This window comes from Larus michahellis, chromosome 5 (genome assembly GCF_964199755.1).
Source record: "Larus michahellis chromosome 5, bLarMic1.1, whole genome shotgun sequence".
In the NCBI taxonomy this organism is placed as follows: domain Eukaryota; kingdom Metazoa; phylum Chordata; class Aves; order Charadriiformes; family Laridae; genus Larus; species Larus michahellis.
In genome coordinates, this window is record NC_133900.1 from 8,535,144 (window position 1) to 8,548,517 (window position 13,374).

The 13,374-nt window shown below is 40.6% G+C and overlaps 1 protein-coding gene across 1 annotated transcript in view; it reads left to right on the plus strand.

The window, feature by feature from the left end:
* LOC141743899 (bifunctional heparan sulfate N-deacetylase/N-sulfotransferase 4) overlaps window positions 1–13,374 on the plus strand; it is a 124,579-nt gene that overhangs the window by 67,104 nt on the left and 44,101 nt on the right. The window contains exons 4-5 of the mRNA XM_074588944.1: window positions 2,660–2,747; window positions 7,718–7,872. Of these exons, the coding sequence (XP_074445045.1) occupies window positions 2,660–2,747; window positions 7,718–7,872 (243 nt within the window). The remainder of the gene's footprint in view (window positions 1–2,659; window positions 2,748–7,717; window positions 7,873–13,374) is intronic.

The window sequence follows — 13,374 nt, forward strand, 5'->3', positions numbered from 1 at the left end:
GAAGGCAGTAGCATTAGCAATTTTGTTTGAATATATATTTATTAGAAATAGGGAAGGTAGGCCCTGATCACCTAAACTGAGATTGGTTTTTTTATATTAAGTATGTCGAAGATGTTACCCTTCCCCCGTACAAACAGACAAGTAGTGACAAACTAAGTTTGGACTGACTTAGCTGACAATATCTTCTTAGTATTAAAATTCGGTGAAGTCATGAAAAGGAAGTTTAGCTGCATATTATATAAATTAATATGCATATATGGAAATTGCAATAAAAAAAGTCTTTAGGACCAAGCCAAATCCAGTTTGAGTGACAGATTTGCCCTTTAGACAGAGAAAAATGCTTGACACACTGCAGGTTACAGGATTTACATCTTAATCCTCGCTCTGTGTTTTTAATGAGACCTCACTGGGCTGGAAGGTTTTTGCCTATCCCGCAGTTCTGTCATCTTCTTGAGACGTGAGTGTGAGGGAAATCAGAGAGAAAAACCAAAGCGATATAATGATGTTTGTTTCATATACATTCTTATACTGTACGTTAAGTGATGATAATTTCTCAAGATGTTCTTTCTAGAAAGGAAAATTGAATTGATTTTGCTTGGCCCATCAGTTTTTCTCAACATATATAAAATGCTCTAGATACCTTGGAAAATTACGTTCTAAAATATAATGACTCGGATTCTATGCTTGTGACTTTAATGGTATCAATTTAGTGCCAGTTTTCACCAACTGGGGATTTCCCTCAATATCTTAGCTAACCAGGGTGTTGATCTCTAAGGTTTTACATTGTAGTGAATATTTAGTTGTTATATATTATGTAAATATAGTCCCACATGTGAAATTGTCACAGGATTGAAATAATCAACTTATTTAATGTCTGGCAAGATAGGCAGGAAACCATACTGCTATTTTAATATTTAACACTAAAGCACAAGATTTACTGTCATTACATGACTTTATTTCCTTTAGCGAGGAAGGGAATTTGCTTGGTGACTGTTGTATCTGATAACCACTCTCTTTGGTTTCCACCGTCCTTAGCACCCAATAAATGTTTCTGTTTTAAAAAATGAAGGCAGATGCACACTGTCTAACAGTCTTTTGTGTTACACTCCCGAATTGCCTGGCACCTGAACGATGCCTCTATGGAAGGTGGCTGTTAGCAAATGAGGCTTGAGAAGAGGCTTTTGGTCTAACACGCGCAGTGCCCAAAAATCTGTGTAATTAGGAGGGAGTCAGGAACTTGAAAAAGTCAACATCCTATAGCAAACGCTGATGGTAACTGACAGTACCTTCCAGCCCATTTTAGTGCAAAGGAAACATGATAAAACATGAGACCACAGAAACCTGACCTGCTTAGTTCTGCTCTGGACTAGGGTTGCACACCATCCGGCTGCATCTCAGCTGCTTAAACCCCGGTTTCATCATTTGCGCTGGGACTGGCGATACTTTTGGTTTATGGTCACAATTAAGAGTTTGGTGTTGTTTTTTAAATTAGACCAGTGGGTTGAGCAAAAAGGTAAAACTATTTTCCTGTAATGTTGTGTGAAATTATTAATGACTGTACAAAATGTAATTTTTTCAAATGAAAGGAAACATTAGCTGGACTCGGACTGTGTGTAAACCACTGCATTCACTTTGTCTTTGAGCCATGCAAGAACGTGAACATTTGATCAATAGAAATGTTATTGATAGGTAACAGGAAAAGTCATCGAGAGCCACATAATGGAGATGTGGAAAATTGATGAAAATAGAGCTTATAACCCATTCGACATTGGCAAGAGCAGTAGGGAGATACATGCACTATCCATCTCACATATGTAGCACGTCTAAATTATGTGGGCTGGTGATGGAAAGCGGACTGATATTTGTGCAGCGAGGACTATCGGTAGAAGCAGTGCAGAGTTGACAACTAACGGTAAACGTAGGCAGCTCACGCAGGCTGAACCATCTTTTCTCTAGTGGTTGCAAATAAGTCCAAGAAAAAATGGGTAGGTGACCAAGATGACACCTCTTGCTTCTAGAAGCAATACCCTTTTCCTCCATTTCATTTAGACTGGTCTTATCTTTTGCTTGGAGGAGGGAATAAAAATAAACAGGGATTTAATTTCTGACACAGACAACGCTTCTACCATAGGTCAAAACTGGAGTTTTGCTCATTCACACTTAAGCCTGAATCGGGTATTCAGATATAATCAAAAATGTTTCCACAGGTAAGTAAATCTCCGTGCCTCCACATGTGGATAGGAAGTTGTATTCTTAATTCTGCTTTGGGTTTTAAGCACATTTCATCAAGCTTCATTAATAAGCTGAAGCATGGATGACTTAGTGGTTTTGTATAGTGCTGCCTCTGAATGGCCGGATCAAAGTCCTGCCATTGATCACTGCAAACAATGTATAGTATCTTGGTCCAAGTTACAGAACCATCACCTACTTTGGTACTTAGGTACTATTACTAGCATTGCTAGACCATCAGACTCGGATGGAACAAATTAAGCTCACTGTAATAGTCTTATAAAAAGAATAAGCCCGAGACAAAACATGAAATATTTAACAGGATCTTCTTTTTTGTATCTCCTCAGTTGGACACAACTTTTAAAAATGAGGCATTCCAAAAATTAATAATCATTTTTCTAAATGCATGTTAATTTCTTATTTATTTCAGGCTTTACTAGAGACTCAAAATTTACTGCGCACTCAGGTTGCAAATTTTACCTTCAACCTTGGATTTTCAGGAAAATTTTACCACACAGGTAAGAAGGAACTTCATGCTCTCAGGTAGCTGCAGTTAAATAGGTGACAGGGTTTTAAACCTAGCTTTAAACATGCCCTTTTTTAAATAACATGTTGACTCGGTGGAGCAGTGGGAAATACATGCTCCACCATTTTAACATCCAGTGTCTAATTCAGTGTCCAAAGGGGCAAAGATACGCTGTGGATGAACTCAGGAACACCTAGATGCCCTTGGTGCTTTTCTGAAAGATGTGTGGTAGTAAATCTCAGGGTTATAAAGGAGGCAAAGTAGCTGCTAAGATCTCTATAATTCCACAAAAGACAGGAAAGCACAGAAGACATACTAAAGTTTTTTCCAGGATGTGTGTATGATGAAATATACAGATTGGAAAACTCGTATGTCAAAACCTCTGAAGGGGCAGAGGTGTTTGAATGGGATGCACGAGATTTTGTTATGGCTGTGAAGGTAATCTATCTCAGTGGTCTGCAAATCAGCAAGGATGATAAAAGAAAAACAAGATGGAAATAAATTTGTATTGAAACCCTGCTCCTTTCACACTCTGTGTAGTAACAAGGTGCACACTTTCACTGTGTTTCTGTGGAAGATCTTTTACATCTCCTTGTGACTCCTTTCTCTCTTTTGCTACATTTCTCCACAGTATGATGGCCCCCCCCCCCCTTTTTTTTATCCCCTCTTCATTTGCCTTCTCCTTAATACGTCACTGCAATTCCCCTCAGGCATCCCTCAGCTGTCACTGAGCCGTGTTGCTCCCTAGTACAGCTAAGGCAAAAAAAGCCAAGTTCAGCGACTCCCTTCAAAGGAGACGCCTCCTGTCCTTCTCCATTCCAAACCCTGTACCCATCCCACCTTTGAAGACCAGCTCCAAAATCCTCAGCTCTCAACCCATCCAGCCACATTTAGTGACACTGAGTGATGCTAGGGAGGCCGAGAAGCTTATCTATCTGGAGCAGAGGAGGAGGCATTAGAGCAGCAAGAGGATGGGAGGGGAAGTTTAAAAGCTGGAAACGATGCAGTCCCAACTGTCACGGGCCGTGAGGTAGCTGTGGAGTAAGGCAGATCACCCCCCTCAGCGCAGGCATTTTGATCGCCAGTATTTGAACACCAAACAGATGAGCTTACCCAGCTCTTATGTCTCCGTTTCACCACCTGTTAGGAGAGTACAGAGGTCCCTGGGAGAAAGGGAGATGAGGAAGAATCTGAGGGATGAGAAGAGAGAAGGAAACCAAAATTATGTATTTGTATCACTGTCTCTTTCAAAGTCCAGGCTGTTTTCCCTTGTGCAAGCACATAACGCTAAGCAACTGCTGCCCAGGAAACCTTACAGCCTAAAGATACAGGCTGGAGAGCTTGAGAAAAATGAGAGGTAGAGAGAGATGGAATTACTTGCCTGGAGTCATATAACAAACCAGTGGCCGTCCTGTGATTAGAGAGCAACTTCGGAGACAAAACTTCAGTATTCTCCTCACTTCATCTTGACCTGCCTGTGTCGTTATTCCTTCTGGAGATTAATTGGACACACACGTAATACAGCAAAATAAACAAAAAGTAGCCCAAGGCTCTGAGCCACTCTAAAATAGGATGCTGCTTGGTTGTGGCCATTTACAGAGTAAAGCTTGTATCAGTCATTACGCTGCAGAGAAAGGTAATTCAAGGAGGGGAGGAGGTGGAGAAAGAGATAATTTATTATAACTACTATGATGTACTGAACAGTGGCTAGCACAAAACATGCAGCCTTTCTACAAAATGAAACCCCTGACCTGCCAATACATTTTCTCTTCCTTCATCCCAGCAGCCTCCACATTGTTGTCACAGGTTTTCTTGCCCAGCTGACATAATGCTGACCAATTTGAGATTTGCTACTGCTGTAGAGAGAGAAAATAGTAGAATGTGCATGTGTGCCTGTTCTTCTAAGGCTCTCAAGGCTTACGAAAATAGCACAGAACTACTTAATGAGTTGAAGCATGTCATTGCCTCCATTAAAGGACCTGCTGCTGCCTGTACTCAGCGATGCATCTGATTTTTTAAGTGAACACTTCATTTATGGGTTGCTGGTGGCGTTTTGTCATATCAGCTTAGGGGAAGGGTTTCAAAGTATTCTCCGTGCAATATACGCTTTATTGACTCGTTATAAATAGAACATGGAAAGGTATTCTTTAATTACGGTGAAAGTGGCTTGTTCACCCAGAGGGGCTTTTAGCATCAGATATTCAACATGTTTTATTAGCGCACTGCCACTGCTGTGCCTCGTTGACTTCCTTAATGTGTGCTTTTGCTCTCCTTTCCAAAACTTGGATAATTTTAAAACTACAGGAGGGAGATGAGCGTGAGAACGCATTGGCAGATTAAACAGCGATACGTTTTCATCAAAAGATGTTGCTGACATCTGTACTACAAATACCAATTCTAGTTGGTGTGCCTGTGCGCGAGTACAATAGCTGACACATCAGCCTCACTGCTCATCATCTCGCCGCCACCACCACCATTGCCTTCTGGGGCACTGGTAAACTATGCACTGTAGAGATAATGCTATTAGCAAAAAATTACACAGTTGTGCAAACACTTTCTACTTGTTCATGCTGTGGCAATAGAAATTAAGATGTTCTCAGGATTTGCATTTAAGATTTATAAGATGATTGATAGCAACTTCAGGCTTAGTTTGAGTTTTGAGCTCGAAAGAGACCTCTAAATTATGACTGTACTTTTAAAATATGAGATTATTTATTATGCACAAACAAACTTTGAATTATTACCTACCTGTGTAAAGTGCATGCTGCATCTCAAAGCAGATACGTGTTCACTGCCTTCATTGTAGGTCTACTGCATTTTTCAGATTTCACATTAAAATAAAGATAGAAAGTTACATAAAGAATGTTGATTGTAGAAGAAATTAAAACCTCAAAATCCTATCCCTTGTTTTGCCTCCAATACTCTAACATAAGGGATTGGGCAAAAGTATTCCAACAATATAAGCACTCACCAAATGATCCATTTCTTTTGCACCTCTTTGCATGAGATTTTTTAGAAATAACGCTACTTAAGAACTTATAAAATCAAACAACACTCTTTTTAAAGGCTTGAAAGTTGTGCTCAAAAGCAACACCACCACCAAATGTTAAACTTCCAGCTTTTCTGTTTCAGGTCTGCCATTACAGGGTGGGGGACTTTTTGTTTAAACTAGAAAGTGTCATGCTTTATCTTATTTGATTTTTGTTAGGGTAAGAACTAGGGCGAAGTTCGATTAGTTGTACCTAAATTTACACAGAAATTAGTAGGAAAAAATAGGATTTTAAAACATAGTTTTTAAAAATGAAATTATTTCAAGAACCGTACCGTACTTCAAATGTTAATATGGCACTAAATTATACTTTGACCTAAGGCTTATGTCAAATGGTTGTAGTTCTTGATATATTTCAAATATCCACCTTTTTCCTCTTCGTCCCTGCCTTCAGTTTTCTACCTTTAGGGTACCAAAGAGATCTTCAGATGGCTTCACAAACTCCTATTCTTTTCTCTCCTGCCCTATTTTGAAAGCCTGTGTTAGCTTTCTTCCCCCAATCACATTTCCCTCGCGTGTGACCGCAAGTGAACCACATACCCCCAAAACCAAGACAGCGGTCATTGAACAGATGCAGCGTGCAGAAGTTTTGCACGAAGGAGCAGACATTCAGAGAAGGAGCAGCCATCGGTCCTTTCTTTTCACTAAGGAATTACCTAGAAAACAAGGTTGTTTTCTCTTTCCAGCAGCACTCCCATCAGCAGGAGCAACTTTCTAAGGGCTTGCAGAGTGCTGCAAAGGAGGGGAGTGAAGTGATTCGGTGACACCAGGAGAAAGTTTCAAAGTAATGCTCTCCTTGTGTAGTGGCGTTCTTCAAAAAACACTGCAGAAGTGCAAAGTAAAAATAAAGAGCTGAAGTGCATGCACCGAACAGCCGTCTCTCTACGTTCCTGCCTCGTGCCACAAAAGTAAACAGTGACATCCATGAAGCACTTTCTTCCAGAGAGTTTTGCAAAACATCGGAAGGCTTGTGGGAAGAAAAGATATCTACGTTTGCATCAGTAGACTGATTTTGACAATTATTTCTTTGACTGATGCTAAATAAAAGCATTTTAATGGTAAAGGCACAAGAAGGAAGGCTGCTATTAAACTGAATATTATTGAGTAATTTGGGGGTGAAGTTACTGAAATGTAACTTTGCCTTTCCAATTTGAAAAAGCACTGCAGACACACGTCTGCAAATGGTGGAAGCAGCATTGTATCATTTCTCAAATGGAAGGTTTTCTTTCTTTTAACCACACATGCTTGCTTCTGCCTGAAGCAGATGCTCTTCACTAACACAGGAGTTTTTATTGTTTTTACTTCAAGATTAAACCTGGCAAAAACTGAATGCCGAACCATAGGAAAAAACATTTGGAACCCCTTTGCCATTACAGCTTCATGTTTTCCACCTAATTATATTTTGAAACGATTGCAAACTTGCTTCATACTTTACCAGAAATTGCCAGATTTCAGTTTACCGAGGCTAATAATGAAGTAGCTATAAGTGGGGAGGGGGAGTTGGCAAGACTCTGACACACAGCTCTCAGTGATGCCACCTTGGCCAGCTACAACCACGCCGGACCAAAGCAGGTGGTTACAAGTCCATCCAGTCTCCATCTTCATGGGGAGCAGGAACTTTTAAATACTCCTAGTGCATTAAATGGCACGATAATCAGCCCTTGAAAACTAATTCTTGTTAGAATCGCTGTCAGTTAACAGCATGGCAGGAATGGAGAGGGAGAGCTACGATCCATGGAGATTCACCTCACTCTTTTTGTGATATGGCAGAGCCTGTCTGCAGCACAGGGAGACATCCAGGCCAAGGACATTAGGTTTTATGGCAGCCTATTCTGTGTTTAAAGACCAATTATGGACATTTCTGCTCTTGCTTTTCTATTACCTTTTTTTTTTTTTCTTTCTTTCTTTTGCAGGGACTGAAGAGGAAGATGAAGGCGATGACCTGCTGTTGAGATCTGTGGATGAGTTTTGGTGGTTCCCCCATATGTGGAGTCACATGCAGCCTCACCTCTTCCACAATGAGTCGTCACTGGTGGAGCAGATGATCCTCAACAAAGAATTTGCAATAGTGAGTAAAAGTTACCAAAGGATTCACTAGGATACTTTTGCATATTATAGCTATGCTTTCCAAGCTGTTCTTACGTTTACATATATTACAGAATCATAGAGTAGATTGATTTGGGTTGGAAGAGACCTTAAAGATCATCTAGTTCCAAACCCCCCTGCCATGGGCAGGGAAATTATACTTGTGTGTATATATCTATTTACATAGATATGCAAATAAGGCAGCAAGATTGGAAACTCATCCCAAAAGAAAAGCCTTTCTGTGACTCAAACTTGGGCTGAATTTTGTCTTAGCCTTTTTCAGTGACACGGGCTTTCTGGAAAGCAAGCAGCCCTTCACCCACCTTCACCTTGTGAGACCATAGGGACAAGAAGCAGTGAAATCTCAGCAGGTATCAGCTGGCCTTTTCAGCTTTAGAAAGGGGTTTATACCAAGGTTATCAGCTTCCTGAAGTCTGGTGCAAACATCCTCAATAGGGGAGGGAGAAAGTTGCAGTGAACCCTAAACGTTGTGTATGGTTTGTGAGGCATCTTGAAGCTAATGATGCAAATAAGAGGAGCTGCTGGATTTCACTGTGCTTTTTTTAGATAACCTGCTTGAAAATATGCTTTTTACATAGCTAACCTGTTGCTAATATTTGTAGATAATGATGTTTCATTTTTGCTCATTTGTGTTGTTAACTTAGAAGAGCTATCCTCCCAGCATTGCCCAGAGTACTTGTAATCCAAGGTCAGGTGGAAACCATTTAGAGTCCTTGCAGGCTAATGCCACTTGCTTATCAAGCACGACAAAGAAAACCCGAAATCTATAAATGCTCGCTTTGGAAAAGGCACTGTGTGGTCTTTGACAAGGTGCAGAAGTGCCAAGCTCCTCAAAAGAGCAGAGTGACACGGTGGGTCTTTCTCTGCTGCTCAGGGAACCCAAGTCTCAGCCCTCTGCAGCTCAGAAAGGCCAGCTAGCAGCTGCCCCTTCCTCCCATCCCTCACAGGAGCCGAGGAGCATCAGGAAACCGGCAGAAGCAGATACCTGAACAAGCAGTTGGAAGCAAATTATTCCCTTGTTTACGAAAATATTTTCCTAACAACCTTTAAAGAAAATTCATTAAAAATGGCTTAACGGTTTACTCTTCTTGCCAGACTTCCCCCCATCCCATCTCCTGCTTGGCAGGGTGTTAGGACAGAGGCATTTTGGATGATTTGTTTTCCTTTCTACAGTGCTGCTTTACTGTCACAGCCTTCATTCCTGGTCGTGCCTTTTGTGTAGCCTGGCCCGGAGACCCAAATATATTTGAGATTTTAAATGCAAGAGTAATTTTTTTAAGTAATCTGTATCTCAAAAATACATGGTCAGCTCATCTTTAAACCTAAGGGGAAATTCTTCAAGTATATTCAGGAAACATGAAGTCCTTTGGGTCAAACTGCCTTTAGGAGTAAAATTTATAACATAGCCTGAAAACAGGTCTTGTAATAGAATCTGTTTGCAGCTTCAACTACAAAAAGATAAAGCCCATGTCCCTATCCTCACTGAAGGGTAGAGACTCCTTAGGGTGCCTATAAATAAGGAGATGATGTCAGTGAAAAGCTGCTGTTATTACAGTTTTATTTCCTGCTAACATTTGGACAGGGCTTGTACCGACCTCTTAACCTTGAATCCATACGAGCTGTACAATTTACTTACGAGAACATTTCTTTTCAAAAGGCTTCCTGTGAAATCCTCTCTGTGGGAGAAATTTATCTTCCCGATATGACAACCTTCCTGATAGCTATCAGAGAGGTCCCAGCCATGACTTCAGAGCAGTTTTGTATCCTCCCCTGCTTTCTCATCCTCAGAATCATATCTTACTTGGGAATGGAACTCCTTGTTCTGCAGCTGCGCTTCCGCAAGTTCTCCAAAGTTAAAGGAAACCCCTTTTCATTATTGTTTGACTTCACGGTGTGAATCCAAATTTAAATTGGAGATCTAGAGCAATACATAGAAGATCTGCTTGATGTCATACATGTTTTATTGGTGCTCTAACATCTTTAGTATTATACTCGGGGGAACACAGCTTGATGCTGATGCCGTTTTCTGTTGCATTTCCCATTTATTGACCGTATCTCCCCACCTCCTGTTTTAGCTGCTGGTAAAGATGACACTTTTTAAAGATGACCTTCTTCTGTTTTACACAGATATATCCATACCTCATTATGATGCCCTAAAAAATGGGGGCTTACAATTGCAGCCTGCCTCAAACAGCTGTATCACAAAATAGATGTAGAAATCTGGTACCTAAACAATTTTGTATACATACAACTAATTGCTAATTAGGTATCTAATTGCCTTGATTTGAGTGCTGATACCTCTGCGTATCTAGGGCTTAGTAAAATCAACAGTCTTTAACGGATTCCCTTACACATGAATTGCTTGTGAACCAGGAGACTGCCTTTAACAAGAGCCCCCCAAATTATTGTATTTTATGTGTCACAGATATTTGTCGTTTCTACTGTTTCATGCCTAGTCGGTGAGAGTAAGACACTTTCTCACATCTTCCGTAAACATTATTGCCCCGCTGCTCTGGATCCAGCAGGCAGCGTGGAAAGTTTTGCCTGGCAAAATCCTCATGCACGTGTGCCTGAGCGATGGGCCCCTCAGTTCCCCCCATCCATAGCCCCATTCCCACCACCCTCCCTGCCAAATCTCTTCTCGAGCGCTCACGATAGCCTCACGGGAACAAGAGCCAGAGATGTTAACTGTGGTAAAGTAAGTTGCAGTCTACCCAGAACTTTGCTATCCCAGTGTCATCTTATTTATGTAAATATGGATGGTATGCCCCAGAGTCTGGCGAAGGAAAAGGCAAATTACATTTATTTTGATTATCAGTTGGGTTTAACTTGATCATGTTTTCTAAGGTTCTTTTCTATCAGAGGATCCCAAAATCCTTTAAAGACACCAGTGGATTAAGCCTTGGATTAAATTTTGCAAACTGATAATATCTCAAGTATTATTCTCCTTGGTTATGGGCAATGCAGTTGATACACAGAGGTAAACAAATTGCCCAAGCAGAAGTCTCTGATAGTACATATTCCAAAAATAAAACAAACCAACTTTTCACTGCCATCCTTTAATCACAAGATATACTTCCTCCTCCCTTTTGTACATCCTTATCTGACACAACCAAGTAGAATATATTTAATCCAAAGCTTGTAGCTTTGGATTAGCTAGGAAAAAACAAATTTTTCCCCTCAATTTGTTTGCTTACTGATTATCTTCTGTGCTCATTTGTGAGCACACGTGCCCAAAGCACGGTAGATAGGGCAAAAACTATCATCGACTGTAAAAAGGTAGCTGTGATCTGATACGAGGAAGTGAGAGAGAGAGACATAAACACGAAACAAAGAAATCAATTCGGAGATACGCATATACAAAACAAAGAAATCAATTCAGAGCCTGTCTAGTAACGCTCCTTGGCTTCAATCTCCGGTTTATAAACCAGCTACAGATGCACATTAGCACTTCCTCTGCCTAAAGCTTTTGAGCTGCCCAAACCACAAAGAAACCACGATCTTTTAATATACCAATTAAATACCAAGAATATGAAGACCAGTGACCACATATCAAAGGCAAAGTAGCTACATGTGATGAAGAGAAAGCCTAATTTGTTGCATTACTAATATCTGTAGTAAATGTCGGGAAGGAGAGATGCCCTCTAGAGATTGCCTGTGAAAATGTTCTGTAAATGTTCTGCATATATAGGATGACATTGTCCTTTGCAGACAGGATGAGATTTATTCTACCTAACCGTAAGGTCCTTCTTCATTAGTGCTTTTGTCCGCACCAGGAGCGTGCTTTGACAGCACATCTCTAAGGCTGCCTCTACATTCTCAGCTTTATTTGGTACCACGCACATGCAGAGTCTACACGTTTCCTAGTCATGTATAGCTTCCTCAGCGCTGGACTGCCTTTCTGCATTTCCCATCCTCAGAAACCTAAGATTTAGATCTCACATCTTCTCTGCCTCTCGGTAGTCTGCTACAGTGTGAAGCATGCCTAGAACAGGAGTCGTAGTGAAATCTGGGAGACTCCTATGCAAGACTGGTGAAAAGCTGGCTTTGCCCGTGTCCCTGTCAGTCCTGGATCTGATACCGACACCAGCAAATCCGCTTCGTTAAGACCCCTTGTACTCTCTGCTTGGCGCGTTGTACAGCCACGTGGCAAGGAAGGACACCACAGAGATGAAAGAAACAACGGAGAAAGCAAATACCACCACACAGAGCCCTATATCTCAATGACAGCCACCTCTCATTTGCCAAACCGTATTGTCTAGCTAGAGAGCTTTTAAGCAGATTTTAAAGTTTAGAATTTAACTAAAAGCAATTGAAAGCTGAAATATTTATTCAATAAAAATTATCCAGAAACATAAACCTTGAGAACAAAAATCATGTGTCCGTAAAGGATAAAATAACAACATTTTTGTGAGTGCTGACAAGCAAGGTGGTAGCAAATTCATTTGCCAAATAAGAGAAACTTTACTAAGGAAAGTTATAGGAAAAGTTATAGTTACAGTTAAAGTTATAGTTACAGGAAATCTCACCCATGTGCAGCAATATACAAAATATATCTCAGTACTAAAAATATGCAAAGCTTACGTAAATCTTTAACGTTGGAAGGTAACATCTTAAAAAGTACTAAATTTACTCTATCATCTACTGTTGGACAAAGTCAAGAAGGTTAGCAAACTTATCTGAGGTTGTAGTGTTAACTTTCTCATCTAATAAAAGTCTGTACACCAAAGGGAATGCTGCAGTTCAACTGATTGTGTGAAAAGATCTACAGTAGACATACGATTTAATAAATTAAAAGGTTGCTTTTTTATTCTTTCTCTGACTAGCCAATACTAGGTGTTTCTGTAAAACAAATCACCGGTGATCTTTAAGAACCAGAATGCCAGTTGTGTTAAAACAGTTTTAGGATTTGTTTCATTTTATTTCTTACTGTGTTTTAACGAGGACATGTAATATTTCATGCAATAAAAAACTGGGGGTTTTCTGTTGGACAAGATCCTGCTAATGTAAATAGTCAGTCTTCCATACGATGTTTTTTATTCAAATTTCCAACATCTGCTGATGGAAAAATTGCTGTAGGAATGCAACTTCGTTGAGAATATACCTCCTTCTGGAGGGCAGTGCTCATTCTGCATTACCTGCCCTTTCTTTAGTCGAGGGTTTTTTTGCAAACACACAGCACTTGCTGACTCACGGCAAACACAGCTCCTTTCTACACAAATAGGAAGGTCAAGAGAGGTTATTAGTTTCAAGCAAATCTTCCCTTGCTGGAGTGAAGCTGATAATTGAGAGAGATAAGCAGCCTTGGCAGATTGCTTCAGCCTTTCAGCTCACCTGTAGAAGTACCAGTCCCACGCCTGGGCTGTGGACGAGGTAACTTTGGAGGGTGGCCTGGTTTGAAGCATCTGTCTGCCGCTGGCCAGATGTGCGGGCCAGATGCAGGCATGGGAGGCAGGGTTACTTT